The sequence below is a fragment of the Pelodiscus sinensis genome, chromosome 1 (assembly GCF_052426305.1).
Source record: "Pelodiscus sinensis isolate ZL-2025 chromosome 1, ASM5242630v1, whole genome shotgun sequence".
Classification (NCBI taxonomy): Eukaryota; Metazoa; Chordata; order Testudines; family Trionychidae; genus Pelodiscus; species Pelodiscus sinensis.
In genome coordinates this window covers 359,828,895-359,850,300 of record NC_143052.1, presented here as the reverse complement: position 1 = coordinate 359,850,300, position 21,406 = coordinate 359,828,895, and the positions used below count along the sequence as shown (strand labels likewise).

General features: G+C 47.3%; 2 protein-coding genes across 2 annotated transcripts; both read left to right on the top strand.

Annotated features, from left to right (window-relative positions):
- The first annotated feature begins 408 nt into the window (after positions 1-408).
- On the top strand, positions 409-1,356 carry LOC142827802 (olfactory receptor 52R1-like). Its single transcript, XM_075923692.2, has one exon. The coding sequence runs from the start codon at positions 409-411 to the stop codon at positions 1,354-1,356; it is 948 nt and encodes a 315-aa protein (XP_075779807.2).
- A 9,177-nt stretch (positions 1,357-10,533) lies between these two features.
- Positions 10,534-11,481, top strand: LOC142827798 (olfactory receptor 52E2-like). The gene has a single exon (XM_075923681.2). The coding sequence runs from the start codon at positions 10,534-10,536 to the stop codon at positions 11,479-11,481; it is 948 nt and encodes a 315-aa protein (XP_075779796.2).
- The last annotated feature ends 9,925 nt before the right edge of the window (positions 11,482-21,406 follow it).

The following is a 21,406-nucleotide window of genomic DNA, read 5'->3' as shown; positions in this document are numbered from 1 at the left end:
AGACGCAGCCCACCAGTGTGAATGAGCAGGGGTCTCCAGGTGCTGATAGCAGTGAGGACCTGGTGTTCTCCCTGATGTGTGTTTCCTGCTGTTCCCTTTCATGGCTTCTCACAAGAGGAGGTGTAGACATAATTGACACCAGGAGCACAATAAAATATCCAATTGTCAGTGGTAGCGTCATTTATCTGAATAGAAATATTTTTCCTGTGTGTGAAGAGCAACCGGTCAGCTTCACAATGAAAATAGTTTCCATCAGTGCATATTGTGCCTCACACAAATATTCTCTGTCCTTTCAGGCATTTGTACTGTGACCATTGCCCTGGTCACATTGAGGTCCACAGGGGATCATAAGTGAAATACAGTCGATTGTCATCTTCCTTCAGCATTGGACACGTTCTTCATCATTCCATGTCAGGTTCCAACACAAGCTACTTCACCAACCCCTCCACCTTCATTTTGCAGGGCATTCCTGGCCTGGAGTGGGCCCATGTCTGGATCTCCATCCCCTTCTGTGCCATGTATGTCGTAACCATCTTGGGGAACGTCACCATCCTGTTCATTGTGAAGACAGAGCCGAGCCTCCATGAGCCCATGTACTATTTCCTCTGCATGCTGACCATCACCGACCTGGTCCTGTCCACGGCTACACTACCCACAATACTGAGCAATTTCTGGTTTATTTCCAGAGAAATCGATTTCAATACCTGCCTCACCCAGTTGTATTTTGTTCATTCCTTCTCAGTGATTGAGTCTGGGATATTGGTGGCCATGGCTTTCGATCGCTACGTGGCCATCTGCCATCCCCTGAGACATTCCACTATCCTGAATAACTCTGTGGTGGCCAAAATCTGCCTGGCCGTGGTGCTGCAAGGTGCCATACTTGCACTGCCCTATCCCTTCCTGGCGAGGCAGTGGCCATATTGCAGAACCAACATCATCCCCTACACGCACTGTGAGCACATGCCTGTGGTGAAACTGGCCTGTGTCGACATCCGCATCAGTAGTTACTACGGCCTCTTTGCGCTATTCTGTAGCTTTGGTCTGTATGTGATTTTTATTGTCATTTCCTACACCCAGATCCTCAGGGCCATCTTCCGCCTCCCCACAAAGGACGCCCGGCTCAAGACTTTTGGGACCTGCACTTCGCACCTATGTCTCATCTTAGCCTTTTACACTCCAGCTCTCTTTTCATCCCTCTCAACTCGATTTGGCCTCAATATACCCCTGCATTTCCATGTTCTCTTTGCCAACATTTACCTCCTGGTGCCCCCCATGCTGAACCCCATCATCTACGGAGTGAGGACCAAACAGATCCGGGCCAGGCTGCTCCAGCTTGTTACTCTAAAAGGGACCTAAATGTTTTCTCCTGATACAATGGCTCTCCGGCATAACTCCTTGCCGAGATGGCTGGTGACAGGCTGTTGGGCCCTCTTCCCTAAATGACTCACTGGCTAGTCAAAGAGCAATTCAGTTTTTCTTGATAATTCTTTCTCGTTGTAACAAATTGGGGAATTGGTCTGTGTGTGACTTACTCATTGTAACTGGACCTACAACCTACCCCACCCTTGCCCAGAGACACCACCCCTGCTCTATGTCTCCCCTTGAGGCCCCAGGCATTACTGTGCCTTTTCTTCCAAGTTTCCTTTCCTCTTGCTTGCTCCTGTTCTCCCCCCCCCATCATTTATTGGATCATCTCCGTCATGGGTTGCCACCCCCTCCAGGGTTCCATATGGAATGGAGGTGTCGCTGGGGCCTTTATCTCCCCAGTCTGGTTCAATTCTTGCTCTGGGGTGTGACAAACTAGAAAGGCCTCAAAGTTCCCTCCCCCAACATGCACAGACAGGGCCTGCACCCAACTGTGTTCATGGAGTCTCTCATGAGCCACTGTATGAACCCACAGCAGAGATTACAGCCTATCATCCAGCTTCAAGGCAGAGAACCCAGAGCTCCACTGATTTACCCCACTCAAAACTAGGCCAGTGTGAATTTGTAACCCAGAGCACCACTGCTGCAAAGGAAAATGGGTGGTCAGCTTCTGTTCCTGAGCTGAGAATTTCAGACAATTCGCAGTATGTTGGGTAAAATACATTCATTGGCTACCAAAGGAGAGCTTCGAAAGGAGCATAACAAATGGATCTAAGTAGATTAATGATGAAAAATAAAAAAAACCAAACTATTGTCTGTGCCTAATATACTAGTTGGGGTTTCAATCGAGCACTGTCCAGCTGAGTTTGCTAGCACAAGCAGGTGAGTTTTTTCAGGCAGGCTTTTTGTTTCCTGCCTAGGACCAGAACTTCCCCCTAGTTCAGTCTTTTTGCTCTGGTACTTTCAGGTGTGTTGTTGTATGGAGAGTGAGGAACCATTGTCATGTTATTGCCCTTTGATAACTTAAGTGCTGGAGGAACCAACCAGGGACCGAGGCTCACCTTGACCTCCTGCTCATAAAGAGGGAGGAACTAGTAGGTGAATCAGAGGTGGGTGACAACCTGGGCAGCAGTGATCATGAGATGGTCGAGTTCAGGATCCTGACCCAAGGAAGTAAGGAGAGCAGCAAACCACATCCCCTAGACTGCAGAAAAGCTGCGTTTGACTCCCTCAGAGAACTGATGGGAAGTATTCCCTGGGACGCTAACATGAAGGGCAGAGGAGTCTACGCAAGTTGCCTGTATTTAAAAGAAGCCTTCTTGAAGGACCAGGAACAAACCATCCTGATGTTTGCAGTTAGGATAGCAAATATGGCAGGTGACCAGCTTAACGGTGGAATCCTTGGTGACTTTAAATGCAAAAAGGAAGCTGACAAGTGTGGAAACTTGGATAGATGACAAGGGAGGAGTATAAATATACTGCTCAAGAATGCAGAGGAGTTATCAGGAAGGAGAAACCACAATTGGAATTGCAGCTGGCAAGGGATGTGAAGGGCAGCAAGAAAGGTTTCTCCAGGCATGTTAGCAATAAGAGGGCGATCACAGAGGCTTTGGGGCCCTTACTGGATGAGGGAGGTGACCTAGTGACAGATGATGTGGGGAAAGCTGAAGTACTCAATGCTTTCTTTGCATCTGTCTTCACAGACAAGGTCAGCTCCCACTATGGGAAGGAAGTAGGCACTGCATGGGCCCCGATTTAAATCAACCGAGGGTTCTGAGGGAATCGGGAAATGTCATTGCGGAGCCTTTGGCCGTTATCTTTGAAAACTTGTGGAGATCGGGAGAGATCCCAGATAACTGGAAAAAGACAAATGTAGGGCCCATCTTTAAACAAGGGAAGAAGGACAATCCAGGGAACTACAGACCCGTCAGCCTCACCTCAGTCCCCGGAAAAATCATGGAGGGGATCCTCAGGGAATCCATTTTGAATCATTTGGAAGAGGGGACGGTGATCAGGAATAGTCAACATGGATTCACGAAGGGCAAGTCGTGCCTGACCAATCTCATTATCTTCTGTGATGAGATAACTGGCTGTGTGGACATGGGGAAGTCAGTGGATGTGACACACCTTGACTTTAGCAAAGCGTTTGATACAGTCTTCCACAATATTCTTGCCAACAAGTTAAGGGAGAATGGATTAGATAAATGGACTGTAAGATGGATAGAAAGCTGGCTAGACAGTCGAACCCAAGGGGTAGTGATCAACAATGTCTGGTTTTCTTGACATTGTGTTCCCAGAAGGAGGGAACACAACAGGTAATACTCACGTGGTCCCTCCCCCGTCAGCTACCTCCAGAAAAACAGAGGCTAGGGACACCATTCCTACCCATCCCGGCTAATAGCCATTGATGGACCTAACCTTCATGAATCTATCTAGCTCTTTTTTGAAACCTGTTAAAGTCCTGGCCTTCACCTCTGGCAAGGAGTTCCACAGGAGTTCTCCTGAGTGAAGAAAAACTTGCTTTTTTTGTTTTAAAGCTGCTGCCTATTAATTTCATTTGGTGACCCCTAGTTCTTTTATTGTGGGAATAAGTAAATAACTTTTCCTTATTCACATTTCCACACCAGTCATGATTTCAGAGATTTCTGTCATATCCCCCCCGTCTCCTCTTTTCTAATCTGAAAAGTCCCAGTCTTTTTAATTTCTCTTCCATACCAAACCCCTAATCATTTTTGTTGGACTTTTTCAAATCTTTGTCAATGCCAATTTATCTTTTTGAGATGAGGAGTCCACCTCTGTACACAGAATTCAAGATGTGGGTGTACCATGGTTTTATATAGATGCGATAAGATATTCTCTGTCTTATGCGTTATTCTATTTAAATTTCTCCTAACGTTCTGTTTGCATTTCTCACTGCTGCTGCACATTGAGTGGATGTTATCGGAGAACTATCCACAATGACTCCAAGATCTTTCTCTTGAGTAGTTGTAGCTAAGTTAGCCCCCATCATATTAAACATAAAGTTGAGGTTATTTTTTCCAATGTACACTTCCCTTTAGAGAAACCATATTGACTCCCCCCCCCCCAAAAAATTATGTTTATCTGTGTGCCTGATAATTTCGTTCTTCAATATAGTTTCTAATACTTTGCCTGGTACTGAGGTTAGAGTTAGCGGTCTGTATTTGCCGGGATCACCTCTAGAGCCCTTTTTAAATATTGGTGTCACATAGCTATTTTCCAGTTATTAGGTACAAGTAGCTGTTTTAAAGGATAGGTTTCAAACCACAGTTAATTTGTCCTGAATTTTCCCATTTGAGTTCCTTCAGAACCCATGGGTGAATGCCATCTGATCCCAGTGACTTGTTACTATTAAGTTGATCGATTTTTCCTAAAGCCTCCTCTAATGACACCTCAATCTGGGACAATTCCTCAGATTTGTCACCTAAAAAAATGACTCAGATTTGGGTATCTCCCCTATCTCCTCAGTTGTGAAGACTGAAGCAAAGAATTCATGTAGCTTCTCCACTAGGACATTATCATCCTTGAGAGCTCCTTTAGCTTCTCAGTCGTCCAAGCGCTCTTTAGCATCGGTGAGTGTTCCTTTAGGGTATGTCTAGACGACAGGGTTTTGTTGACAGAAGTTTTGTCGACAGATACTGTCGACAAAACTTCTGTCGACAAAGAGCGTCTAGACGACATCCAGTTCTGTCGACAAAGCAAGCTGCTTTGTCGACATAACAGTGTGGACGCAAAGGACAGTGTAGATGCAATAATGCCTTCTATCGACAGAACTCTGTCAACAAAAGGCGTTATTCCTCGTAGAATGAGGTTTACATACGTCGACCAAACTGCTGAGTTTTGTCGATGTTATGTCGATATAACTCAAAGGCAGTGTGGACTCAGGTATAGTTTTGTCGACAAAACCCTGTAGTCTAGACACACCCTTAGTGTCAAGCAGAGACCAACCAGAGTAGATTTGGGGCTGGAGCACATGACCTGGGAGGAGAGGCTGAGGGGTTTGGGGTTATTTAGTCTGCAGAAGAGAAGAGTGAGGGGGGATCTGAGAGCAGCCTGCAACTCCCTGAAGGGGGGTTCCAAAGAGGCTGGCGAGAGGCTGTTCTCAGTGGTGACGTGTGGCTCATTCCCTAGCCTACGTTGCCCCTCTCTCTTGTAGGACATCGGCCTCAGACTTTGATTGTGTTTGCGGTGGGTGACTCAGGGCTCTGGCTGTGACTGTCACTCTCTCCACGAGCACGGACAGGCCACCTCTCCCTGTGGCTCCGTGTCTCGCACCACACGAGGGTGTGTTGGGAGGCACTTCCCTGTGCTAGGCGCTTCCACGGCCCTGCAGGAAAGGGGCTGCCCAGTGTGAGGAGAGTGACCGAGGAGAGTCGCTGCGCTCTGGCCCCTGTGTGACAGCCCCGTGGGCCTGCAGAAAGTGCCCGGGCCTGCCCGTAGCCACCTTCTCCCTGTGGCTCTGTCTCCTGCCCACCCCCCACCCTGGGCGCTCACAGGTGCCACATTCTGTGCAGACCTAGGCCTGGTGCCGAACTTTCTCACTAACCAAATATCATTTTAAAGTAAACACGGAGCAGCCAGTTCGTCTGTGGCTCAGCCCACAGCCCAGAGTTCTCCTCTCCCTGGGGAAGGTCCAATAATTGCTGTTTGTGCCTGAAGTTGGATGAATAATCCAGTCTTTGGGCTGGTTACATCCAGATGCTGCTTCTCCCCTAGGGGCTGAGCAAACTCCCCCGGGATTTCTCAGAGCTGGGTTATAAACAGTTCACACACAGTGCTGGCTCTTGGCATGGAACGCTGCCGCACACACTGGGCTGAGAGAGGTGCGGGACGCGGCTGCCTGAGGGGGAGTCCCAGGGAAGTCTCTTTGGTCTCCGAATTCACAGGTACCGTCTCCTGCAGATAATCTCAGCTGCTCAATATCCCCTGAGCTATGTCGACATGCTGAGAGAGGGGGTAAATCTGGGGTCTTTTCAGCTCTGCACGGCCATTAAACATCCCCGGACCCTTGCGACAGAGGATGAGTTTGCTTCACTATCGCTGGCCAAAACATCCCTCTTTTCTGTGCAACCGCACCCCTCCCCAATGATGTGCTCCAGCCCAGAGGTGGCTGCGTAGCAGTGGCACTGGGGTCTTTCAGGAGGAAAGGCTTTAACAAATGTATCATACAAGGGCCAGTCCTGAGACTGTGGCCAGCTTTTGGTGCAGGCCTCACTGAAGCAAAAGCCCCCTAGAAATCAGAGGTGAGAGAAGATCTGAGGAGCCAGCTGTGTGTGTCTGCACAGATGCTGTCCTCTGGTATGTCAGGGCTCCGGCTGGTCGTGGGGGCTCTTTCCTGCTGTTAGCCTGCTGGGAAGCCTGTAGGTGCCAGGGCTCCACACTGCAACCATTGAACTCACTTTTCAGCATAGAAAGGCCAAGATTCCCAGTGGAGCTGTAAGGCTGTGACTCTGTAACACTTTAAGTGCTCACAGGCCCTCAAGCCAATGCCCAGAACAGCCCCGAGCCCGGCTCTGCCAGCCCTGGGAGTTGGAGAATCCTCACAGTCTCTCCGAAGGGTGAATCACGCTCAGGGCTCCGCATTTAGCCCAGATTTCCACCTGGAATTTTATGCAGCCTCCCTTCATCTTGGCAGCTCTTTTCCTCCCCCACTCCCAGTTTGGATCCCGCGATCTCACCCAGGCGCTTTCACTGATGTCGTGTGCAACTGGGAAACGCTGCCCCTGCTCCAGCTCACAGCTCTGCTGTTCATGCGACCAAGTATCCCAGCATCCATTGGCCACAGCCCGGCACTGGGAGCTCCCCACGAGGTGGTCATCCAGTTACCCCGAATCCTTTCCAGGCTCCCTTTACTCCAGGACAAGGGACCCTCATCTTGGCTACCATGGAAACATGGAAACACAGAATCCAAGGCCTGGCAGGGACCGTGGGAGGCCCTTGAGCCCGTCCCCTGCCCTCACACAGGGCTGAGTATTTCCAGACCAGAGCTGGGCAATCTGTAGCCCCCGGCAACACACAGTTGCTGAGGAGAATGGGACCGTGGCTGGGAGACATTTTGCTGACACCGACCATCCCCAGGCACCGCTCCCACAGCTCTGCGTGGCTCTGTCCCCTGTGCCCAGCCCAGGAGAGCGATGGGGAGGGCGGCCCCCTCGCCTGCAGACCCTGCTCCCCACAGCTCTTTCCTACCTTGTCCCCCAGCGTGGTGCTCCACTCCACACCCTGTCCAGTCTGCCCGCAGCTTTCCCAAAATGTGGTGCCCAGAACTGGACAGAATGTAATAGCTGGGGATAATTGAGTGCAGAGCAGAAAAGAAGAGCTCGTCTGTCTTGCTCACAACACCCCTGTTATAGAGTTCCAGAAAGAAATTTGCTTTTTGTTTTTCAACTGTGTGACACTGTTGACTCACAGCTTGTCGTCCACTAGGACCCCTCGATCCCTTTGAACAGGGCTCCTTTCTTGAGAGTCCCTTCCCTTTTTCCCTGTGTGTGTGAACACTGTACCCCACTCTGGCAGAACAAATGTAGAAATAGGGGTCCACAAGAGTGCCCCAAAACCTTGTCTCTACAGGCTTTGGTACAAAAACTTCCTCCATAATCCTAATAGATGGATCTGGGGAAATCCGCTGCCACCACGTCTATGCTGTGACACCTCACGTCTATGCTGTGACACCTCACCTCTATGCTGTGCTCTATCCTGGAGAAGCAATAAAGCCTCTCTTTTCTACTGGCTGCCGGAGCCTGCTCTTGACTGTTCTCCCTGACTCACTGTCACACCCACACCCATGATTTCCATTTTCCCCTAACCTTTCTTTGTTCAAACTTTGCCTTTACTTTTAGTCGTTTATGTTTAAAAGAAAATTGTCCCATATTTGCCTTTCTTATTGTTTGTTTTTGGCTCTGCTCATTCCCAAAGGAGCACCTCAGGTTCTGAATGAGGTGTGTGGTTGATCGTTCACTTTGAAACTGTAAGGTATGTCTACACTACAAAGATTTTTTGGAAAAAGAACTATTTTTCTGAAAAAAACTACAGTTACGTCCACACTGCAATTGCATTCTTCCAAAAGAAGAGGTTTCTTTTCAACACAGCGGATATGTTTATTGGGCAAAGGGAAATGAAGCGGTGATTTAAATACTCGCCGCTTCATTTAAATTTAAATGGCTGCCGTGCTGAACCAACAAACAGCTGATTAGCTGTTTGTCGGCTCAGCGCAGCAGCCATTTAAATTTAAATGAAGCGGCGAGTATTTAAATTGCCACTTCATTTCCCTTTGCCTACAACCCTAATCTACATGGCTCCGTCGATGGAGCCGTGTAGCCTAGGCACAGCCATGTAGTCCTCAATTTACGAGGAAGAAGACTTTTTCGAAAAGAGCTCTTTTGGAAAAAGGCGTGTGTGGACGGGGAAGAGGAAGTTCTTTCGGAAGAAGAGGACAAAGCAGAGTTTCCCTGGTGGCCACCCCGTCCATAGCAATCGCAGGTTACATGTGAGATAGAGTCCATTTCGATGCATTTGGCAGTGTGGACATGATCTTTCGGAAGAAGTTATTCCGAAAGATTTCTTCTGGAAAAGCTTCTTCTGAAAGAAGCCTGTAATCTAGACATAGCCTCTGATGCTCCCATCTTGAAGGTGCCACTGTATATGGGGTTTAACACTCTCCCTCACTGCAAATATATGCAAATAGCTTCTTTCACACTGATGGGTATGAATACAAAGATCAAGGCAAGACTGCAGAACACACAGGCCCCATTTCAGTCAGTTCTGCTGATATTAATAAACTGCAATAGTTACCCAATTTCCACTCATATGACAGCACTTTGAATGAGGAATGACAGTCCAGGAATTTAACTACTAAAACGCATCTCAACAGACAACCATGATATTGACGACTAATTTGTTTTGGCTCCCACCCGCAGGCCATGAAGTGAGCCCTGCATAGACCCAAACCACACCATGGGCTACATGCTGAGTCCGGCCACGAGGGCAGGGAACTAGACTTGATGACTTCTCGAGGGCCCTTTCAGTTTCAGTGTTCCACGGTTCTAAGATTCTGGCTCAGTTTGGTTCAGCTTCATTCAACATTCACCGCGTTCTGTCACTTTGCACGACTGTCCATTATTTGGTGATTCCTTCTGTTTGGCTTTATGAGCAGCAGTCCCATTCCAGGCACACCTGTTTTCCTGGCACAACCGAAGTCTTACGTTGTTTTAAGCACTTTCTGGACTGTGGAACTGTGACTATTTACATGCTTACTAAATGCATGTTAAAGAACATCCAATTTCCATTCTCATTTTTTGACTAACATTTCCCCCCATCTCGGTTGTGCTGATGTACGGATACTATGGGTTGGGAACTCTTCTCTCTTTGCCCATTGGAATGCAATCAGTTCTGTTGTTCACTTTCCTCTCCTCCATCATCCTCCCATTCTGCTTTCTTCACAGACTCTCAAATCTGCCCGCTCATGGCAGGCTCCCCATTCCCATGGTTTGTCTCGGAACGCGCCATTCTACCAGTTCTATGCTTTGTTTTCCTCTCCTCCATCATCTTCCCCTTCTTGTTTCTTCACAGACTCTTCAATCTGCCCGTACAGCAGCTTGCCCCATTCCCATGGTTTGCCTCGGAACGCCCCTGTCTATCTGCTGTATCCTCTACAGAGACGAGGTCACCACAGCTGAGCACACGTCTGGCCGGGTAATTCTCCATCCCATTTGTCTGGTATGGGCTCTTGTTCCTCCACCAGTGTGAATGAGTGTGGGTTTTCTTGGTGCTGATAGCTGTGAGAACCTGGTGTTCTCCCTGAGTTGTTGCTGCTGTTCCCTTTTAGGGTTTCTCACAGCAAGACTGTAGACACTATTGATATTGGAAGCACCATAAAATATGCAATTGCCAGTGGTAGCATCATTTCTTTATAATTCATTTCTCTGAATAATGATCATTTTCAGTGTGTGAATAGCAACCGATCCACTTCACCACGAAAATAGTCTCCATCAGTGCGTATTGTGCCTCATACAAACATTCTCTGTCCTTTCAGGCATTTGCACTGTGACCATTGCCATTGGTCCTGGTCACGTACAGGTCAGCAGGGGGTCATAAGATACCTACAGTGAACAGTATTTTGCCTCAGCTTTGGACACGTTCGCCCCCCCCTCCATGTCAGATTCCAACACAACCGACTTCACCAACCCCTCCACCTTCATCCTGCTGGGCATTCCTGGCCTGGAGTCAGCCCATGTCTGGATCTCCATCCCCTTCTGTGCCATGTACGCCATAACCATCTTGGGGAACTTCACCATCCTGTTCATCGTGAAGACGGAGCCGAGCCTCCATGAGCCCATGTACTATTTCCTCTGCATGCTGGCCGTCACTGATCTGGTCCTGTCCACATCTACTCTACCCACAATACTGAGCAATTTCTGGTTCAATTCCAGAGAGATTGATTTCAATGCCTGCCTCACCCAGTTGTACTTTGTTCATTCCTTCTCGGTGATTGAATCTGGGATATTGGTGGCCATGGCTTTCGATCGCTACGTGGCCATCTGCCATCCCCTGAGACATTCCACCATCCTGAATAACCCCGTGGTGGCCAAGATGGGCCTGGCTGTGGTGCTGCAAGGTGCCATACTTGCACTGCCCTTTCCTGTCCTGGCGAGTCAGTGGCCATATTGTAGAACCAATATTATCCCCTACACGCACTGTGAGCACATGCCTGTCGTGAAGCTAGCCTGTGTCGACATCCGCGTCAGTAGTTACTACGGCCTCTTTGCGCTATTCTGTAGCTGTGGTCTGTATGTGATTTTTATTGTCATTTCCTACACCCAGATCCTTAGGGCCATCTTCCGCCTCCCCACAAAGGACGCCCGGCTCAAGACTTTTGGGACCTGCACTTCTCACCTGTGTGTCATCTTAACATTTTACACTCCAAATCTCTTCTCCTCTCTCATGACCCGGTTTGGCCTCAAAATACCTCTGCATTTGCATATTCTCTTTGCCAACATGTACCTTTTGGTGCCCCCCATGCTGAACCCCATCATCTACGGAGTGAGGATCAAACAAATCCGGGCCAGGCTGTTCCAGTTTGTTACTCTGAAAGGAACCTAAATGTTTTCTCCTGGTGCCCTTGCTCTTGGGGAGAGCTCCATGCTGAGATGGCTGGTGACAGGCTGCCTGGCCTTCTTCACTAAATGACTCACTGGCTAGTCAAAGAGCAATTCAATCCTTTCCTGATATTTCTTTCTCATTTAAGAAATTGGGGAATTGGTCTGTGTGCGACTTATTCATTGTTCCTGGACACCCAAGGACCTACCACCTACCCCACCCTTGCCCAGAGACCCCACTCCTAATCTACATCTTCCCTGGGGGCCCCAGGCATTACTGCGCCCTTTCTTGTGTTCTTCCTGCTTGCTCCTCTCCCCCTGCCCTGTTATTTATTGGATCATTCTCATGTTGGGGTGCTGTTGCCTTTCAGAGTTCCACATGGAAAGGAGGTGGAGCTGGGGCCTCTGACTCCACAGCCTGGCTCTCCTCTTGCTCTGGGATGTGACAAGCTAGAATGTCTTCAAAGCTCCCTCAATGTCCACAGACAGGGCCTGCACCCAGTGTGTTCATGGAGTCTCTGGCCAGCCACTGCATGAACCCACAGCAGACATTACAGCCTGCCCTCCAGCTTCCCAGCAGAGGACCCCAGGGCTGCTGGCAAGGCTGTTCCCCATCTTGGCACAACAAATGTAGAAGTGGGGGCCCACAAAAGCAATGCAAAACCTTACCTCCACAGGCTTTGGTACAAAAAACTCCCTCCAAAATCCTAATGCCCAGAATTTGGGGAATATCTGCTGCCACCACCTTTGTAATTCCAAGAAAACCAGGGAAGAGATCTCTTGGGAAACCTCCTCCCTAAAACCTCAGTGGTATTTCATGCTCTTTTCCCAAATAGTGCTTGTAAAAGAGAAAAGAGAAAAACAAGCTGCAGTCTGTAATACCTGACCGCGCAGTCAGTCAGACAGACTTTCCAGCACACAAAATGAACCAATACCAGTTAATTAGAAAAAACAACTTTTATTATCAAAACAAAACTACAGTTACAGGCATAATAACATGGCAAGATGAAAAAGAGCTGCCCATTGATTTAGATACTCAGATGAAAAGTCCATGGGTTAGAACGTTTCCATTACAGAAGAGAGAGAAATAGAAAAACACTTTTAACAGCTCAGACATCAGTTCCAAATTCCCACACCAGAAAAGAGCAAAGCCTGATGAACTATCTAAACTTTGCCCTACTTTAACACTGGGAGAAGTTTTTTCTTGGAGAGAGACGGGCCTCCCATCTCCCTGTTACTTGGAAGAAAATGCCCTGACTCAAACAAAGGAGGGAAAGATAAAGATTCTTTTGTCCCAGTTTGAAATTCCTACCTGCACTGTTACTAGGTGACCAAATACCTGGCAAGGGACAGAGATACCTCCTTCGTCACCAGGTGCTGGTCAGCACTCCTGATTATGACAGCCACACTGGTTTGTCCCACTGAAAACTAGGCTAGTGTGAATTTACCCAGGGCACCACTACTACAGAGGAAAATGGGTGTTCAGCTCTTGTTCCTGAACTGAAAATTTCCCCTTTACCAAACATACTCTGATTTGTCTGAAGTGCAATGTGTAAAATACATTCTTTGGCCACCAAAAGATCTAAGTAGATTAACAATGAGAAATAAAAAGAAAACTATTGTCGGTACCTAATGTACGAATTGGGGTTTCAATCAAGCCCTGTCCAACTGAATTAGCTAGAACAAGCACATGAATTTTTTCAAGCAGGCTTTTTGTTTCTTGCCTCGGATCACAACTTCCCCCTAGTTCACTCATTTCGCTCTGGTACTTTTAGATGTGTTGTTGTAGGGAGAATGAGGAACCATCATAATGTTATTGTCCCTTTATACCTTAAGAGCTGAAGGAACCAGTCAGGGACCCACCCTCACCTTGCCCTGCTGCTCACAAACAGAGAGGAACTAGTAAGGGAAGTAGAGGTGGGTGACCACCATCTCTTGATCACTGCTGCCCAGGTTAAGTTGAGTATCCTGACCCAAGGAAGAAAGGAGAGCAGCAAAATGCTCACCCTGGATTGCAGAAAAGCAGCCTCTGATACCATCAGAGAACTGATGGGCAGGATCCTTTGGGATGGAACAAGAAGGCAAAAGAAATCCAGGAGAGCTGGATATATTTTCAAGAAGCCTTGTTGAAGGCCAAGGAACAAACCATCCCGATGCACAATAAGAAAAGCAAATATGGCAGGTGACCAGATTGGCTTACAGGGGACATCCTTGGTGAGCTTAAACAGAAAAAGGAAGCTGACAAGAGTGGAAACTTGGACAGATGACTAGGAAGGAGTATAAATATATTGCTTGAGAATGCAGGGGAGTTATTAGAAAGGTGAAAGTGCAATTGGAACTGCAGCTGGCGAGGGATGTGAAGGGGAACAAGAATGGTTTCTACAGGCATGTTAGCAATAAGAGGGTGATCAGAGAGCGTGTGGGGCCCTTACTGGATGAGGGAGGTAACCTAGTGACAGATGATGTGGAAAAAGCTAAATGACTCAATGCTTTCTTTGCCTCTGTTTTCACAGACAAGGTCAGCTCCCAGAATACTGCACTAGGCAACGCAGTATGGGAAGGAGGTGGACAGCCCCAGGTGGAGAAAGAACAGGTTACAAACTATTTAGAAAAGCTAGACATGGGTCCGGATTTAACGCATCCAAGGGTACTGAGGGAATTGATAAATGTCATTGCGGAGCCTTTGGCCATTATCTTTGAAAATTGGTGTTGATCAAGAGAAGTGGAGGAAAAGCTGGAAATTAGTCAACAGGGAGCCCTTGTAGCCAAGAAGGCTGATGGCATATTAGGAGGATAATTGCCAGCAGATCTAGGGAAAGGATTACTCCCATTTTTTGGCAGTGGTGAGGCTACATCTGAAGTATCACAACCGGTTTTGGGTCCCCATTGCAGAAAGGACATGATCTAAGTACATAAGAACATAAGAACTGCCAGACTGGGTCAGTCCACGCAGCCCAGGATCCTGTCTGCTGACAGTGACCAATAGCGGATTCCCCAGAGGGAGGGAACAGGTAATGCTCACATGACCCCTCCCTTGTCATCCATTTTCAGGGAAACAGAGGCCGGGGACACCATTCCTACCATCCTGGTGTGAAAGTTGAATGAGTTAAAAACGATGGTTTTTGTTCCTTTGCAGGAAGGGGAATGTTAAGATAATGTTGTTTGTGTGTAAGCAGAGAGAAGGATGTTAAGACAGTAGACAATGATTCCACTTCAGATGATAGTGGGACATTCAGAGGAGATTGGTGAGAGTTAATAAGGAAATGAGATACGTGACTAGCCCCAGGTAATCTTGTAACCTTGTTTGAGTTTGCGCCCTTTTATCTGTATAAATAAAGAGGCTTGGGCTTTGTTAAAGGAACTCATTTTCCTGTCTATATTGGCAAAGCGCTTTGCTAATAAATAGAGTGGTCTGCTAAATTGTGAGTACTGAGTCTAACTTTGACACTCGCTAATAGCCATTGAAGAACCCAACCTCTATGAATCTATCTAGTTTATTTTGTAACCCTGTTAAAGTTCCAGCCTTCACTGCATCCTCTGGCAAAGAGTTCCAGAGGCTGATTATGTGCAGAGTGAAGAAAAACATCCTTTGTTTGTTTTAAAGCTGCTGCTTATTCATTTCATTTGGTGACCCCTAATTCTTATATTGTGGGAATAAATAAATAACTTTTTTGTAGTCACATTTTCCACACCAGTCGTGATTTTATAGGCCTCTATCATATCCCCATTAGTTTCCCCTTTCTAAGCTGAAAAGTCAAAGTCTATTTAATCTCCCTTCATATGGGACACATTCCAAAACCCTCATCGTTTTTGTAGCCCTCCTGGGATGAGGTATGCCTGGGATGAGGCATACCTGGGTGGTTGACAAATACCTTTGATGTCAGCAGGGGAGCGTCCAGACTATCGCGCTGAGCCGACAAACAGCTGATCAGCTGTTTGTCGGCTCAGCGCGGCAGCCATATAAATTTAAATGAAGCGGCGATTATTTAAATCGCCGCTTCATTTTACTGTGTCGGGTAGCCTAATCTACATGCCTCTGTCACCAGAGGCATGTAGTCTAGACGAACCCTTAGTCTCTATCCCTTTTTTAATGATTCCTAATATTCTATTTGCTTTTTTGGCTGCTGCTGCCAAAATCTGTCCCTGTAGCTAAATCTGTCCCTGTCGTATTGGGGCATAGGGTATAGGTAAATGAAAAACATGGTGACCTGGGAGATGGGTTAGAAATGGAAATGGGAGGAAGAAAAAGGAGGGCAAGGCAGAACTGGGAAGCAAGATCAAATCAGTATCTTAGACGCCTGTATACAAGTACAAGCACTATGGGTAATAATCAGGAAATCTTGAAGTACTAATAAATAAACACAACTATGGGTATGTCTACACTACAGTGTTATTTTGAAATATCTTATTTCAAAATAATGTGTCCACACACAAAAATGAATTTTGAAATAGCATTTTGCTATTTCAAAATAACACGTCCACACTGAGTGGATGCTGTATTGCATTTAAGGCTGGCCAGAACCCGGTCCAGCAGGGCATCAGGTCAGGGGTAAATTTGTTTGGCTGCTGCCTGAGGCTATCTGAGACCTGTGCTTAAAGGGACCCCCCCGCCCGGACAACCAGTTCTCATCTTTCTCTGTTTGTCTCGATGAGGGACATCAAAGCATTTTGTCTCTGTGTGTTCTGGTTGCCCTCCCTCGGAACACCACAGCACTCGGCAACATGGAGCCAGAGCTGCCCCTGGGCTCTCTGGTGCTTCTCTTGGATGCATTGCTGTGAGCCTGGCTGCACTTTCTGCAGGCTGCCATCCAGGAGGTCCATCGGGGGGCTGTCAGTATCCAGGAGGCCCTGCAGGAGAGCTTCCACCCTGAGGAGCAATAAGAGCCTCCCTGGGGTGCCCCACTGGGGGCTTGTGCCTCATTCCTCCCTCACATCCTTCAGCTTACCCCTCCCTAACCCCCCTTCCTGATGTCAAATAAAAGACATGTATTTTCATGAACACAAACTCTCCTTATTTAACAAAACTGGGGGGAAATGAAACTCTGGTGAGATTGGGGAAAGGAGGTGGGAGAGGGAAGAAGAGAGGGTGGGAAAAGGGAGGGGGAAACTGGGAGGAGGGAGCTGGAAGGTGGAAGCAAGGGGAAGAAGGGGGAGGGGAATCTCAGAGCTCAGGGTTGGGCATCTCGACAGACCAACTTGATTTTCATGTGAACCTGCTCCTGGGTTTGCATGTGGCCTTTGGTGGTCACGCTGGCAACTATCCTGCCATAGACGTCCACATTCCCCCAGCTAGGGCTGAGCTCATGGACTTGGGGGGCATCCCCTCCAAGCCTGAATAAGGTCCATGATCTCCACCCTGGGCCAGGAAGGCGCCCACCTTCTCCAGGTCCTAGCAGGCTCTATGGAGCTGGCATAGTGCTCCTGGGGAGCAGTGGAGGGCTGGCTGCCAGTGACTTGCTGGTTCATGTTCTGGGGCCACTGGATCAGGGGCAGTGACTGTGGCCAGAGTCAACCCCTTTAAGGGCTCCGGGGAGGGGAAAGGGAGAGGAGTGTTCTTGGCTGAGGCTGGAGTGGCCATGAGGGCACCCTGGGAAAGCTGGAGACCCCTATTTCGAAATAAGTGTCTACACAGCACTTATTTAGAAATAACTAGTTGGAATTCGGCGTTATTCCTCGTAGAATGAGGTTTACCAAATTTGAAAGAAGTATTCCGCTATTTCGAATGAATTTCAAAATAGCAGTTTGGCTGTGTAGATGCTAAGAAAGTTTTTTTGAAATAAGGGCTGTTATTTCGAAATAACTTTGCTGTGTAGACATGCCCTCTGCGATTGTTGGTATCACAGAGACTTGGTGGGATAATGCACATGATTTGAATGTTGCTATAGAAGGGGACAGGTTACTCAGAAAGAGTAGGCGGGGAAAAAAGAGAGGAGGTGTTGCCTTGTATATTACAAATATACACACTTGCATTGAGGTAGAGATGGACGTAGGAGATGGAAGTGTTGAGAGTCTCCGGGTTAGGTTAAAAGGGATAAAAACAAGGGTGATGTCATGCTAGGGGTCTACTACAGGCCACCTACCCAGGTGGAAGAAGTGGATGAGGCTTTTTTTAAACTAACAAAACCATCCAAAGCACAGAATTTGGTGGTAATGGGGGACTTCAACTATCCAGACATCTATTGGGAAACTAACAAAGCAGGGCACAAACTATCCAATAAGTTCTTAGACTGCATTGAAGACAATTTTTTATTTCAGAAGGTCAAAAAAGCTACTGGAGGGAAGATGTTCTAGATTTGATTTTACCAAATAGGGAGGAACTGGTTGAGAATTTGAAAGTGGAAGGCAGCTTGGGTGGAAGTGGCCATGAAATCACAGAATTAATGATGATAAGGAATGGTAGATGGGAGCACAGCAAAATAGAGGCAATGGATTTCAGGAAGGCAGATTTTGGTAAGCTCAGAGAGCTGGTAGGTAAGGTCCCATGTGTAGCAAGACTAACGGGGAAAAAGCTGAAGAGAGTTGGCAGGTTTTCAAAGGGACATTATTAAGGGCCCAAAAGCAAGATATTCTGCTGTGTAAGAAAGATAGAAAATATGGCAAAAGACTGTCTTGGCTTACCCAGGAGATCTTGCATGATCCAATAATAATAAAGAAATCATATAGAAAGTGGAAACTAGGAGAAATTATGAAGGATGAATATAGGCAAACAATACAGGCATGCAGGGGCAAGGTTAGAAAGGCAAAGGCACAAAACAAGCTCAAAGCAGCTACAGACAGAAAGGAACTTTCTATGGGTAGGCCCAGTGCTCAGTGAGGAGGGAGAAGCAGTAACAGGAAACCTGGAAATGGCAGAGGTCCTTAATGACTTCTTTGTTTCGGTCTTCACCGAGAAGTCTGAAGGAATGCCTAATATAGTGAATGCTAGTGGGAAGGGGGTAGGTTTCGAAGATAAAATAAAAATAGAACAAGTTAAAAATCACTTAAAAAAGTTAGATGTCTGCAAGTCATCAGGGCCTGATGAAATGCATCCTAGAATACTCAAGGAGCTGACAGAGGAGGTATCTGAGCCTCTAGCTATCATCTTTGGAAAATCATGCAAGTCAAGAGAGATTTGAGATGTCAGGAAAAGGGCAAATCTAGTGCCCATATATAAAAAGGGAAATAAGAACAACCCAGGAAACTACAGACCAGTCAGTTTAACTTCTGTTCCAGGAAAGGTAATGAAGCAAGTAATTAAAGAATTAATCTGCAAACACCTAGAAGATAATAAAGTGATAGGTAACAGCCAGCATGGATTTGTAAAGCACAAATCATATCAAACCAATCTGATAGCTTTCATTTTAGGATAACAAATCTTGTAGATAAGGGAGAAACAGTGGATGTGCGATACTGAGACTTTAGTATCACATTTGATATGGTCTTGCATGATCTTCTTATCAATAAGCTAGGACAATACAACCTAGATGGGGCAATTATAAGTTGGGTGCATAACTGACTGGATAACGGTTCTCAGAGAGAAAAGTATAAGAAGTGGGGTTCCGCCGGGGTCTGTTTTCGGGCCAGTTCTGTCCAATATCTTCATCAACGATTTAGATATTGGCATAGTGTGTTTGCTTATTGAGTTTACAAATGATATGAAGCTGGGAGGGGTTACAAGTGGTTTGGAGGTTGGGTCATAATCCAAAATGATGTGGATAAACTGGAGAAATGGTCTGAGATAAATAGGATGAAGTGTAATAAGGTCAAATGCATAGTGTTTCATGTAGGAAGAGACAATCCGTTCCAGATATACAGAATGGAAAGCAACTGCCTCAAAAGGAGACCTACAGAAATGGCTCTTGGGGTCATAGTGGACCACAAGATACATGTGAGTCAACAGTGTGCCGCTGTTGCAACAAAAACAAGCATAATTCTGGGCTACATTAACAGGACTGTTTTGAGGAAGAAACGAGGAGTCATTCTTCTCCTCTACTCTGTTCTGTTTAGGCCTCAGTTGGGGTGTTGTGTCCAGTTCTGAGCACCACAATTAAAGAAAGCAGTGGAGAAATTGGAGCAGGTCCAGAGAAGAGCAACAAGCATCCTTTAAGGTCTAGAGAACATGAGCTAGGAGGGAAGACCGAAAGTGTTGGGCTTGTTTAGTCTGGAAAGGAGATGACAGAGAGGGGATATAGAATCATAGATCTGAAAGAGACCTCAGGAGCTCATTGATACCCTTTTTCAGGTATCTCAAAGGGTGTCACAAGGAGGAGGGAGAAAAATTGTTCTCCTTGGCCTCTGCAGATAGAACAAGAAGCAATGGGCTTAAACTGCAGCAAGGTAAGTTTACGTTGGACATTAGGAGAAACTTCCTACCTGTCAGGGTGGTCAAACACTGGAATAAGTTTTCCAGGGAGGTTGTGGAATCTCCGTTACTGGGGATATTTAAGAGCAGGTTGGACGGACACATGTCAGGGATGGTCTAGAATATGGTGCTTGGTCTTGCCATGAGGACAGGGGACTGGACTCGATGACCTCTCATGGTCCCTTCCACTTTTAGTATTCTATGAAACGCTGTGTCACTATGTTTGGCCTCTCCCAGCAGCCACCTTCACCTGCCACTTGGAAGTACAGGCAGTCCCGGGGTTACATGGATCCGACTTACATCGGATCCCTACTTACAAATGGGGTGAGACAACCCCACACTAGCTGCTTCCCCCCAGTAGACCAGGGAGACGCAAAGCTAGCGCCCCCCCCCCCCCCCCAGCAGACCAGGGAGACGTGGAGCGGCTTTTCTCAGCAGACACCTCAGCTTGAGAATAAAGGACTGAGGGAAGTGAGGTGTGGGAGAATAAAACTGAGCTCTGGAGAAATGTTTGGCTAGAGTTTCCCCTACAATATGTACCAGTTCCGACTTACATACAAATTCAAATTAAGAACAAACCTACAGTCCCTATCTTGTACGTAACCCGGGGACTGCCTGTATTGCAAATATACCCTGGTGTTTGCCTTGTCAATGACAACCTCTGTATCCAACTCCTGGCTTTAACCGTCGTTCCCCATGGGGGCCCACTTGGCACTGGACCCACAAGAGGGTACCTGGCACAGCAGACATAGAATTTTGACAAAAGTAGCACAGCTTCCATAACCCACCTACATCAGAAAAAATGCAGGTTGTGTGTTAGGAGGGGAAGAAAATGGGGACGGATTTGGGGAACAGCGTAGCCTGGGGCTGCATCGTGAATATGTTCGAGTGCAGGATTTTCCCAGCCCCTGGAAAGAGAGGACCCAGCCTTATACATTTTGGACACCATGGCCTTTCAAAGGCTTCTCTGTGCCTTGGGGCTGCTGAGAGAGCAGTGAGACATATTCGGCACGTCTGTCGGATAATCCAGGCCTGTCACGAATCTTTGGGCAGGGTTTTCAGAAACAGCTGACAGGGAATGGGCAGTGTGTGGAAGTGGCAGACACCTGCCAGGTATTGTATGGACAGTGCATGGTCCTGCCATGAGTATAAGAACCTAGACAAGATCACCTCTTCAGTTTCCTACCCGTGCTATGATTGTAGGGTACAGGGCAGAAACCTGCAGATGCCCCAGGGGGTTCTCTGTGCAGCCTGCAAGACGGGTTGTTTACTGTTGCCCCACAAAAAGAGGCCAGATGTTGTGATTTTTCATTAGGTTATTCTCCTACTATTATTACAAAACTGACACACACTTAAAGGAAGGGCATTTGGAGTGCGAGATGTTTGCACCCGACTGTGCAAGAGCCGTGCGCTCACTCTGTATCCAATGCAAGCACTGCTGCAGCTGCATCGGCAAACCCCTCTTGTTCTACATGCACAAGCGCAGCCAGCAAGATACCCCATCCCATGAGGGTAAGGAGGGTCACTCCTGTGGCTGCGCGCTAGCCTAGGCTGCCCCTCACTATTCCATGGAATCAGGCTGAGGCTT

What these genes read in the sequence shown, in the direction of transcription:
- LOC142827802 (XM_075923692.2), top strand. Translation starts at nt 409, where the DNA reads ATGTCAGGTTCCAACACAAGCTACTTCACCAACCCCTCCACCTTCATT.
- LOC142827798 (XM_075923681.2), top strand. Translation starts at nt 10,534, where the DNA reads ATGTCAGATTCCAACACAACCGACTTCACCAACCCCTCCACCTTCATC.